The sequence below is a fragment of the Danio aesculapii genome, chromosome 2 (assembly GCF_903798145.1).
Source record: "Danio aesculapii chromosome 2, fDanAes4.1, whole genome shotgun sequence".
NCBI classification, from domain to species: Eukaryota; Metazoa; Chordata; class Actinopteri; order Cypriniformes; family Danionidae; genus Danio; species Danio aesculapii.
Genome location: NC_079436.1, coordinates 48,737,102 through 48,749,607, shown reverse-complemented (window position 1 = coordinate 48,749,607; position 12,506 = coordinate 48,737,102). Strand labels below are relative to the sequence as shown.

General features: G+C 37.6%; 1 protein-coding gene across 1 annotated transcript; it reads right to left on the bottom strand.

The window, feature by feature from the left end:
• Nucleotides 1-1,565: 1,565 nt before the first annotated feature.
• On the bottom strand, nt 1,566-10,581 carry LOC130237200 (natural killer cell receptor 2B4-like). Its single transcript, XM_056468075.1, has 7 exons — nt 10,352-10,581; nt 9,353-9,658; nt 6,398-6,697; nt 6,181-6,306; nt 3,824-3,864; nt 1,907-2,032; nt 1,566-1,783 (listed from the first exon to the last, which is right to left on the bottom strand). Exons 1-7 carry the CDS (start codon nt 10,407-10,409, stop codon nt 1,637-1,639), a joined length of 1,104 nt encoding a protein of 367 aa, XP_056324050.1. The 5' UTR covers nt 10,410-10,581; the 3' UTR covers nt 1,566-1,636.
• Between the last annotated feature and the right edge of the window lie 1,925 nt (nt 10,582-12,506).

Genomic DNA, 12,506 nt, shown 5'->3' with positions numbered 1-12,506 from the left:
TATATTGTAATCGTATCTGTACAATTTAAAATTATAAAATAAGTAAATATTACTGCAATTATTCAACTCCCTGCTGTTATGTAGAGACCAAGAGAGAGAGCAAGCAAGTTTGTATCCTTTAAAATTTTTCAGTATCAATATTTATCAATATATCGAAATTTGAGTAGTAGGTAGTAGGTAATCTGGGAATTTCACGCATATAGAAAATCTGTTTACTATTTGTAGTATACATATTACATACTGCCAATATAGTACGAGTTGCCTGGTAGTATTTGTGAGAATATAAATTGTTTCAAATTAATATAATATATTAAGTTATATAGCTGTAAATTTATATTCTTTAGTTTTTAATGTCATTTCATTCGAAACTCTAACAACCCAGGTGTGAGAGACATTGCCTTCCTGAGCATTGGGGTATCCCGAAGTAATGCAAATGCTACAGGCAGGGTCTCAGGCCAAAGAAACTGTTTTATTGATTAGATTTGGGCAGGTGAAACTTGTCTGGTCAGTGGCTGGACAGGTTCTTTCACCCATTTACCTCATTTACATGTTTTTGTCTCCTTAACACTGCCCCTCCTAAAACGTATAACAGACAAGAAAACTCTGTTCATAGGAGACTCTTGTAGACTCTAATCTAGACTCTTGCAGCCTCATTTGTACTCCTTGAAGATAACTCTTTGACACACAGTTCAATAAAGAACTACAAAATTGCTGTTATATGGACTACAAATCCTGTCATGCAGCGCTCAATCAGAGCTATAGTCCTTTATACCTGGACTATAAAGAGAGCACTCTCACACACACGTCAGGGCTGAGTCTTGTTTGAAGTATACTGAATGACAATAAAATATTGACACTGTAAATCCTTGTCATTGGCAATATTTCTAAAAAAAAAAAATAAGCTTGAAAGATTGTTGTTAGCTGGGTGGGGGTGACATTGCAACAAGCACCCAGAAGTCAGTGTACAGTAGTTTATTTATAGCCTAATGGTTTCCAGTTCTTGTGCTTGGATTTAGGATCCAAAAGTCATAAGTTGTATTATCTTTTTAGAGCTTATTATTTGCAATAATCGAAAAGCTGATTTTAGCTACAGATTAACCTACAAAATGATGTCATAGTTCCTCCACTCTATTGAACTGAGTTTTACTCATGAGCTGAAAGAGGCAACCGCATGCCATGTGATTATATTTGTTAAAAACAGTGTTGTAACATACACTGTAAAAAAATCTGTAGTTTTATGGTTTATTTCTGGCAGCTGGGGTGCCGGGGAAAAAAAAATACGTAAAAATTGAGTCCGTTAAATTACAGAAATGTTCTTAAATTTAAATTTCTGGTAAATTTCTGTAATTTAATATCCATTATTTTACTGTAAATATCTGTAATTTAAAGGTCGTTATTTTACGTTTTTTGTCTGGCACCCCAGCTGCCGCAAATAAACCGTAAAATTACGGATTTTTTTACAGTGTAGGTTATTTTACCTTGTCAGTGTTTCCAACAAAGTTTCAGAAAGGCAACCACAAGAAAAGTCTAATTACTAATGACTTCAATTTTGTATGCATGGGTATGGTATTTTAAAGATATGTAAAAATATATATATATCTATTGACACACATTTTATTTGCATTCTACTAATATATTATTTATGAACAGGTGGTCTGCCACGTTGGGGTTTTGTCACAACCGAATAAATAGTATTTTCTGATTCAGTGGGCAGTGCTGGTGTCTGGTGTTCACCTATTGTACTGTAGGTGGTGCAGGGGGGATTTTCTATTGTAGTCTGTGCCTGTATGTGAGGAAATACAGATGAAGTAAACATAAATCAAGTGGAGTACATACAGTAGGAAGACAATGTAACTGCTCTTTTGATGCTGCTTGCATAAGGTAAATGATTTCATCTCTTTCTCACCTCATGTGTTGTGATTGTCTGACTGGTGTCGTGAGTTTGCTTGTGCTCTCCTGCAAACCCATACACAGTCTGAGGATTCTCCGATTTCTCCAACATCTCATGAGGGCTTTTTACTTTATTCTTTGGCTGCAAAACAATTTAAAGAGTCATATTAATCCTACTGTACATGCTTAATTGCATTTATACTACAAGTGTAATCAGGGTGTGAACTACGGGGAGCTAGAGGGAGCTCGGCCCCCCTAAATGAGGCATGGACTCCCCTGAAAACATGATTCAACAGTTCCCACTTAGATATGCTTGGCGTATAAAGCAGGTTTGGCATGCTGTCCCGGGAGAGAATCCTGAGCTCGGAGATATTTGAGCCCAGGGCTCCCGCCCGGTCTATAAGCATATCAGGAGATCCGAGATCAGGTAGGTCTCGAGAGCTCGCCCTTTAGAAAAGGAGGGAAAAGGAGGAGATGGGGTGAAAGGGGGGATTCTTCCAAACAAAGATAGAAACAGTAGGGAGAAAATGATCCATTTATAGTAAATTAGGATCACTCTGATTGGATTATTACTGATTACAGATGAGTGGCCAGATGTGCTCAATCATATCACGTGCTCCTCTCGAAATTAGTTCATGAAACTTCACTTTGTGAAATTTTGTAGGGTGTCAAAAATATTGACTGTATTATTTTGACGTGTGTTTTCTGTATTGTGTGATGTAATCGTGGATTATTATGTGTAAAAAGGCAAACATATCATTAGATCATGCATGACGGTAATTTACACCTCACTAAAAAAAGATAACTCTTCTATTCTTGTCATGAACATCAAGGTGTGGGGGCGCTGAGGAGCAAAGTCCAGTCATGTCAAGGATGCTTTATGTACGTTGAGACTCTGCTTATTCATTTTCCAAAACAAATGGTGTGACATTATTTCATTTTATTTGCTTTATACATTAGGCCAATACAATGTTCTTTTTTTAAATGCTGACGTTGCTGTAAACATGTTGGACAATAAGCTAAAACAGGTAAACTTGACAAAACGGAGCCCCTTTCAATGTTGTTTTTCATTTTTTAATTCACGATTATGCTTTACTGGAGTGAAAAGTGAGATCACATGACATTCGATAGCCCTATGTAAAATAAAAAAGCATATGCTGTCCTTAGTGTCATCATCTTGAACTTATAGAGTGTATTGAAAAATGACGAGGTTATTCATTTTGCTGTTAAGTGAAAAATATTTGTTTGTTGATTTTATATAAATGAAGGTATTCCTTTAACAGTGCAGGTAAAAATCAGACAATGATGTTCTGTTGCTTAGGCTGCTGTTGTTTATGCGTGTAAAACATTGCTGTTTAAGAACAGGGATCCTGTGTGTTTTATAGCCTTAAAGGTCCTGTGAAGTGCTTTGAATTTAGCATTTTTATTCGATGTTTGACAATCTCAATTGAAAAATTAAGAAAGGGTGGGACAGAGTAGCTCCTTCCCTTTTAAAAAAAACAGCCAATAGTGTTTGGTTTTCTCACAGCTCTGCCAGTGAGTGGTTGAGCTCAAACACATCAAATGAAAAGTAAATGAGAAGGGGCAGATACTAGAGAGCATGTGATTGGTCAGAAGATTTGATAAGAAACTGAAGTGTGACATGACTTGAAAAAAAATGTTGATCTATTTAGGCAGAAGATCTATCAGTTTTATATTTTCTAAACGCAAATTGTCACTTTTTTTTTTTTTGAGCACACTAGATTATAGACATCTCAAATCAAGTCAAATATGTACAAACCAAATGTTGGGTTAATTTTTTACATTCAATTTGACATTTTTAACTGTAGGATTTGTCAATATTTGACCCAGCATTGGGTTAATATAACCCCGCATTTTAAGTGGTCATTCCAGATTTATCTATGATGTTGCACAAAAATGATTTAAAGCTTACCTTAACTTGTGCATAGATGGTGTGATCAGTCACTTGGTCTTCTAAGAGATTCAGAATAGAACAATTATGAAGAATCCCGCAAAGAATAAAAATAATATATATACAGTGCATCCGGAAAGCATTCATAGCGATTCACTTCTCCCACATTTTTTTGTGACAGCCTTATTCCAAAATGGATTAAATTCATTTATTTCCCTTTCAATTCTACACACAATACCCCATAATGACAATGTGAAAAAAGAGTTTTTGAAATTGTTGCAAATTAATTACAAATAAATAACCTCACATGTACATAAGTTTTCACAGCCTTTGCTCAATACTTTGATGAACCTTTGGCAGCAATTACAGCCTCAAGTCTTTTTGAATATGATGCCACAAGCTTGACACACCTGTCTTTGGGAATTTTTGCCCGTTCCCCTTTTCAGTACCTCTCAAGCTCTATCAGGTTGGATGAAAAGCAACGATGTACAGCTATTTTCAGATCTCTCCAGAGATGTTCAATGGGATTTAGGTCTGAACTCTGGCTGGGCCACTCAAGGACATTCACCGAATTGTTGTGAAGTCATTCCATTGATATTTTGGTGGTGTGCTTTGGGTCATTGTCCTGCTGGAAGATGAACCGTCACCCCAGTCTGAGGTCAAGAGCACTCTGAAGCAGGTTTTCATTCAGGATGTCTCTGTACATTGCTGCATTAATCTTTCCCTCTGTCCTGACTAGTCTTCCAGTTTCTGCTGCTGAAAAACATCCCCACAGCATGATGCTGCCACCACCATGCTTCACTGTAGGGATGGTATTAGCCTGGTGATGAGTAGTGCCTGGTTTTCTCCAAACAAAACGCCTGGCATTCACTCCAAAGATAATTTTGTTTCTTATTGTCTGAGAGTCCTTCAGATGCCTTTTGGCAAATTCCAGACGGGGAGTGGCTTCCATCTGGCCACTCTACCATACAGGCCTGATTGGTGGATTGCTGCACAGATGGATGTCCTTCTGTAAGGTTCTCCTCTCTCCACAGAAGAATGCTGGAGCTCAGTCAGAGTGACCATCGGGTTATGGATCACCTCTCTGACTAAGGCTCTTCTCCCCTGATCACTCAGCTTAGATGGCCGGACAGCTCTAGGAAGAGTCCTGGTGGTTAAACATCTTCCACTTATGGATGATTGAGGCCACTGCGCTCATTGGAATTTTCAGAGTAGCAGAATAGTTTCTGTAACCTTCCCTAGACCTGTGCCTTGACACAATCCTGTCTCTGAGGTCTGTAGACAATTCCTTTGTCTTCATACTTGGTTTGTGCTCTGACATGCACTGTCAACCCTGGGACCTTATATAGACAGGTGCATGCCTTTTCAAATCATGTCCAATCAACTAAATTTACCACAGGTGAACTCCAATTAAGCTGCTGAAACATCGCAAGAATGATCAGTGGAAACAGAATGTACCTGAGCTCAATTTAGAGCTTCACAGCAAAAACTGTGAATACTTCTGTACATGTGATTTTTCAGGTTTTTATTTTTAATAAGTTTGCAACAATTTAAAAAAATCTTTTTTCACATTGTCATTATGGGGTATTGTGTGTAGAATTTTAAGGAAATAAAATGAATTTAACCCATTTTGGAATACGACTAACAAAAAAATGTGGAAAAAGTGTAGCGCTATGAATACTTTTCGGATGCACTGTACATATACATATACAGTGGTCCTTCGCTATAACACGATTCACTTTTCGTGGCCTCGCATTGTGTTCTGCATCCTGATTACCGCATTGTGTTCTGCGCCCTGACAGGCTGTAGACCATAGTCAATCAATCTTATCAATGCCGTGTCTTCTGTACAGTACAGAATGCGTGTTGCTTGCCTAATTTACATTATTCATCAATCACTAGCAGTGTGACTCTGAAGTGCTGTACTGTATGTTTGCAAGTGTCACAATGTTTGCACTATGTCAACCAAACGTTCGGCACCGTCAAAGCCACCTGCGGTAGCACCCAAAAGGCAGAGGAAGATGCTAACCATCGCACAAAAAGTTGAACTTCTGGACATGCTAAAGGAAGGTAGAAGTTACGTGGCTGTAAGGCATCATTACGGAATAAATAAATTATCAAATGGTTTTGATCTTTGGTTTCATTTTCTAATACTGGACTTATTTTTCAATGAAGGTTTGAATTAAGTTAATGTCTGTCTGAGAAAAGTGTATAAAGTGTGTAATTATGAGTTTTGCAGCCTTAAAACATCCATAATAATTAAAAGTAAAAAATAAAGTTGACTACTTCGCGGATTTCGCCTATTGCAGGTATTTTTATAACGTAGCTTCCGCGAATACCGAGGAACCACTTTACATATTCTTTTCATTTCATGCATACCTTTTTTATGCTTCTGGCTAATCCAGAATGTTACAGAAACTGCTACAAAAACCACCATTGCAACACCAGCAGCAATGACCAAGAGCCAGTGCAGAGGAAAAGAACTGTGTTGTGTTTCAGGAGGTTCTGTTGAAGTGAAATGTGACAATAACAGTCATCAGAGCTCTCCATTAAAGATATTTCTTAGTATTTTGAGTATAAGCGACTAAATATTTACGTGAAGGTGATGTACTGTTGGAGTTGTTGCTTGCTTGATGAGATGTGCAAAGTTGGTTCATTTCTATCGTGGCGTTTTTCCAGCTGACTGGGTTACTGTAATTACAAACAACCACATTCTCTATGCAATACAGGGTTAAAGTCTGCATTTCAGATGATGTCACTTCCTCCTGACTGCAGTTGTCGCTGTAATATCGATTGTTGAGTTGAAGGGTATGAGCACTACATGAGACGTCAACAAAGCAGGAGTTAACACTGATCATGATCGACTTCTCATGCAGAACAGGAGAGTCCACTGCATCTGGAATATATTGAAGTAAATTTGGCATTAAGAAGCAGGTTGAGAGCTTAGATGGACTTGTCAGAATGCATGTTGTTGTTGTTTTTTAGAATAAGGGAGCTGAACTCTCGTGACCCAAAAATCAGCACTTGATTGCAAGTTAAAAGAACAGAATGTCATTTCCCCACTAGGAGGCGTAGTTCACAATAAAGATGTATGGTGCATTACAAATGGGATATATCACCCTGTGAAGAACACTTTGGAGAAAACAAAAATGGCCGCTATATAGAGCTTTGGAACATCTACGTCATGACGAGTTGCAGTCGGCCTTGTTTGTGGACAAACGCAGGAGAGCACAATGTAAACCAATGGAAATCACAACCGAAAAAATACCTAAACATAGTAACATCTTTTGAAAAACATCTCCCAGCTGACGTGTATATAGTTTTTATAAATGCTCTTTGTGTGTGAAGCTGATAGTATGTATTCCATAACATTCTGCTTCTCCAGTTAGACTTTACTGCTGAAGACAGAGCATGAGCGCAGGGGATGGATCAAATAAATGAACGAGTTTATCTGTAACTGACAGGGTATCAACGAGCTGCTGCAAGAAAACAGTTCCAGATATGATTTTCTTCTTTTTTTGTAGAACAACAGTTAGTTTATTGCAGATGAGTGTATATCTGATATAATAAATCAATAGAGATTAGTGGGAATCAGACGCAGACAATCCGGTATCGGTTCTGTAACAGATCCTAAGCAGTTATTAAGTAGCTACTGAAATAATTTATCTCATATGCGATATATTGCGGTAGCTTACGAGGCGATCGCGAGTAATTAAAAACACTCCATCTACGTAAAAAACGCTGAAACTCTGCACACGTTTCCTCTCCTCCTTACAACGATACTTTTGGATAGACGAGCATGTCTGCAGAGTGAGTTTTCTCCCCGCGTCTATCAGGATCAGCTGTGATCACCGCTGCTGTTTATTAGTGTCACTTATCAGTGAACAGCGCCAGAGCGTTGGAGCCAATTACAGCCTTTTCTGTTAAGCGCGTGACCAGTAGACGTTTAACAACTCGCTTGACAATGCTCTAAAAGCAAGCGGGATCATATTTACGGTTGTTAAATTTTAAATGCTTATGTTATTCTGTGCATTTAAGAGCAGGAAATTTCTTTGAGCAGGTAAAATTAAAGGTACAGTACATATATCTGACTGCTTGTATTAAAAGACAAAATTGTATTACAAATACACAGTGTATTAGAAATTATGCACTTTTATACAAGAATTCTTGTGCTGTGAAGTAAAATATAAAATTGTGTATGGAAAGCATAGTCGATGCACCGAGATATTAAATTGAACCAAATCGAAGGCATGATAATCGTAACCGAACCGTGAGACCAGTGTAGGTTCATACCTCTATGGTGGAGCTTAATTTTATAAGTTATGTGAGCTGTTTAAGTCAGTTTAACATAATGTAAGTTCAGTGGACTCGTACTTAAAAATTTAAGGCAACCATGATTTTTTTTTTTACAGTGTGGGAAATCGTAGTTTTTGCTATTCATGTATTCCTACGTGTTGTTTGAGAAAAGATATACACCCTCATGACAATGGTGTTTCCTAATGAGAGATGACTGAGCTGAGTCATGCACTCTGCCACTGCACACATCATTTATGGGCAGTTTTTATTCAACTTATTGTGTGATGTGGAAGTGCGCTTGTTTTTGTGATTGTCTTAGAACTTTTGAAAATTCTGTTTCCTATGAGAGAAATGACTTGGAATAATAAATGACAGATAACGGTCAAAATACTTGCTCTAAAAACAAGTGTGTTCTAGGCTTGTGCCGGTATTCGGTAATGCGATAAATCACGGTAATGAATATGCACGATATTGTTATCGTGGGCACTTCAAAATACCGTGAAAAATAATAGATCCGAATTTATATTCTTAGAACGTGCCTTAGCTTATTTTCCATCAACCGCTTGAAGAAACACTGCGTATACGCTGCGCAGAACTGATGGTCACTCTGATGTAAACAATCCCCACATGTAGAAGCCCTGTGTGCACGCAGTGCGCGCCGCCGCTGCCACCGCTCTCTAATCCTCACACGAAGAAGAAGCATGGCGGAAGGAGGAACGCTGCCGACAATTTATCCCCCTTCAAAAAAAAAGTCAGAGGTTTGGAAATATTTTGGGTTCCAAAAAAATGCAGAGGGATTGCTGATCGAAGACGGTTTCCCTTTGCACATTCACTTTGATATAATTGCTCAAGTTTACTTTTATATTGTGTATTGTTTTATTTATATTTATTTGTATTTAAATGTTTGAAGTACTTTTAGTTCATTAAAAAGTTATTAAAGTTACTAAGTTGACGAAACTGAAGTTTTTTGTTTTTTTACCTGTTTCTCTAGTAAAATTACAATATCGTGATAATACCGTATACCGTGATAAAAGCTCAATCAATTAATCGCAGCATGAAAATGTGATACCGGCACATGCCTAGTGTGTTCATGACTATACATAAAAAGTAGAATCATTTAATCTGAAAATATCGTTTTGCAGCAGGAAGCAGCTTAACAAGCTGTTTTTAATGTTAAAAAATCAATGGAAGTGGAAGAGACCGGAAGACATGAAGAATATAAGGTCAATGTTTTGAATAACTATGCAACACTCACCTATAACTGACACATCATATGCAGCAACCACTGTTTCTTTTTCTCCACTTGCTTTTGCTGTGTAGTTTCCACTGTTGTTCTTTTGCATGTTCTTCAACGTCAGAGAGAAGGTTTGATTATTGAACTCTGCTCTCTCCTTATATAAACTGTGATAATTAATTTTTTTAGAATTATTGAAAAATCTGACTATGTTCTCATTTGAATCTTTAATCCAGGTTAATTTACTAAACCCAGGCAGAGTTTTACTTATTTCCAGTTTAACGGATTGCCCTGTTTGTACGAACACAAGACCTTCTGATCTGGATGCTGAGGAGAAAAAACAACAATGTATATGTTATTTTACTAAAGCGCAGGTCATGCCTCAGTTTATTATTTCATTAAATTGATATATTAGCCACATGCAATAACCATCCATGACTTATTGTGTAGAATTTACACTAGATGGAGCTGTTTTCTTAGCTGGACATGTTAATAAAACAGAATAGCTCACTTAAAAAGGGAAATTACCTCAAAATTAAATATCAAATTATCTCAAGATTTGAATAGAGATTTTAATAAATATCATAAAATTACCAGTTCAAACTGTCCAGCACTGTCATTATTTACTAACCCTCAAGTGTTTCCAAACCTTTGAGTTTCTATTTTCTGTCAGATAGCCATACAACAGAAGCATTGACTCCCATTATAATTTTTGCTACTATGGAAATCGGTGGATTCAGATTTCCAGCATTCTTCAAAATATCTTCTTTTGTATTAAACCAAATACAAAAAAGCTCAAAAGGTTTGGAAGAAACAGAAGATAAGTAAATGAGGACAGAATTGCATTTTTTGGCTGTAATATAAACAAATATTTGTCATACAGAAATGTCAACAAACGTCATACAGTCCGTAAATCATCAGACCATCAAAAATCTAAAACATGCATGCTGTAACGAAATGCAGCTAACCATAGAAACAGCCATTAAAGAATAATCAGATTAAATGAACATGGTTTGGTACCTGTGCTGCAGATCATCAGAAATGTCATGAAGAACACGAGATGGTGACCAGTTTTCATTGCAACAGACTGACAGTTGATCCTTCTGTGGTGATCTGTTGCTTACTTTCAAGCTAAGGAAGTGTGAACCTTATTTAAATTGTCTAGACAGGAAATCCAAAAAAATACATTGAGTGTTAAAATTCAACAAAATAAATGTAAATATGTAGTACTGCGAGTCTGTTTGTGCAGTCATCCGAAGACGGAACCCAAAATGGCTTGATGTGATGTTAGCACAACACAAACCCCTCAGAGATCTCACAACAAAGGAAGATCTCACGTACAACCAACCACTTCACAAACCACTAGCCCTTAGCAGTGAGCGTGTAAGACCCTAAGTAGGTTTTGCACAGTATCAAGTAGGTTTGCACTTGACAAACTCATCTTCAGACTGTGGTAAAAGCTCGCCTCATAGTCTCACTCTTGATTTTCTTTTCATGCTGATTGGCTATTTTCTGGACATTAAGGGGGTCAAGAATTTAGGAATCTAAATTCCTTTGATATTTTGACATAAGAGTTTTTTTTTTACTCGACTCAAGTACAGAAACAGCTTTTTTGAAAGTCATTGGGAGTTCTGAATGTAAATATCTTCACGTCAGAAGGGCACATCGTTATTGCCAGAGATTTAAGGGTGCTTTCACATCTAGACTTTTGTTTTGGAACCTGGTGCATTTCCCCAGTTAGCGCGGTTCGTTTGGCATATGTGAATACAGCAATCGTACTCAGATCTGCGCCAAAACAATCGGTCCGAGATCACTTGAATGAAGTGGTCTCGGCTCGATTGAAACGAGCCCTGGAGCAGATCGATTGTAGTGAGAAAGCAATACGATCAGACCCGGGCTATATCACAGTGTATTATGGATATGTAATAGGCATATATGGCTATATGAAGAGAGAATTATGAGTAGGGTGGGGGGTCATTCCTACCAGTAAATGTGTGTTTCATGTCAAAAACAACAGTGAAAGCATGTTAACTATTAAGGAGAGCTGTTTATCCATTAGGAAAATTGACCGAACAGACTTGGTGTATCTGTTATTTATCTCTATAGTGTAAAACCTATAATGCAGTGGTTCTCAAACTGTTGTATGTGTACTACTAGTGGTACGCAGGCTTCCTTCTAGTGGTACGCAGAGGATTCGCTGAATAATTAAAATAAAAAAAATGAACACACTTTTAACTCTTTGACGCATACGATAACACCGATGTGATCAGTAAATTGATTTTAGTAGGCTTAACCCTTTATTTTGTTTTCAATTTTCTAATGTTTATGTATTCTGTCATTTGAAGCTAATCTCCTCTCCATAATTGTAACGGTTAGTCTAGTGCAGGCATGTCCAAGCTCGGTCCTGGAGGGCCGGTGTCCTGCAAAGTTTAGTTCCAACCCCAATCAGACACACCTGGGCTAGCTAATCAAGCACTTACTAGGCTTTCTAGAAACATCCGTGCAGGTGGATTGAGGCAAGTTGGAGCTAAAATCTGCAGGACACCGGCCCTCCAGGACCGAGTTTGGACACCCCTGGTCTAGTGGTTAGCACATCGACATATGGTGCAATAGCATGTCAGGGTGTTCAGAGTTCGAATCCCGGCTTGAGGACTTTTCTCTACCCTACACTCCACCCCACCCCCACACCCACACATCGTCAATCAACGTCATAAATTAAAATAAGGACGCATGACAGCTGAGCGGGACTCAAAAAAATTAACTCTGAAACTCTAACCAATGTGAGGAGAGTTTACTCACATGTGACTTGTTTTAGTTATTTTGGTCTATTTAGAAACTTTGGCGTGTGAAAGCGAACCGCACCAAGAACAAAAAGCAACATTATAACAATTTTAATCCCTGTTTCAGAACAAGAGAATCGATCCACAGGTGTTAAAGCACCCTTACTGTCTCATGTGGAGCGCTAAATTCAATATAGGCAAAATGGCTTATTATATTGTGTTCTGTTGTCTTAATTCATGTTGCAACCATTATAACATTAAGCATTAGTGTTTTGCATAATGGCACTATCTAAAACACTAACTTTATTGTTTGCTTTATTTTACTATGGCTTAGTTTTTAAATGAGACAAAGTTGTAAAGTAATGTGTATTTATATAGCGCATTTATCATATAGC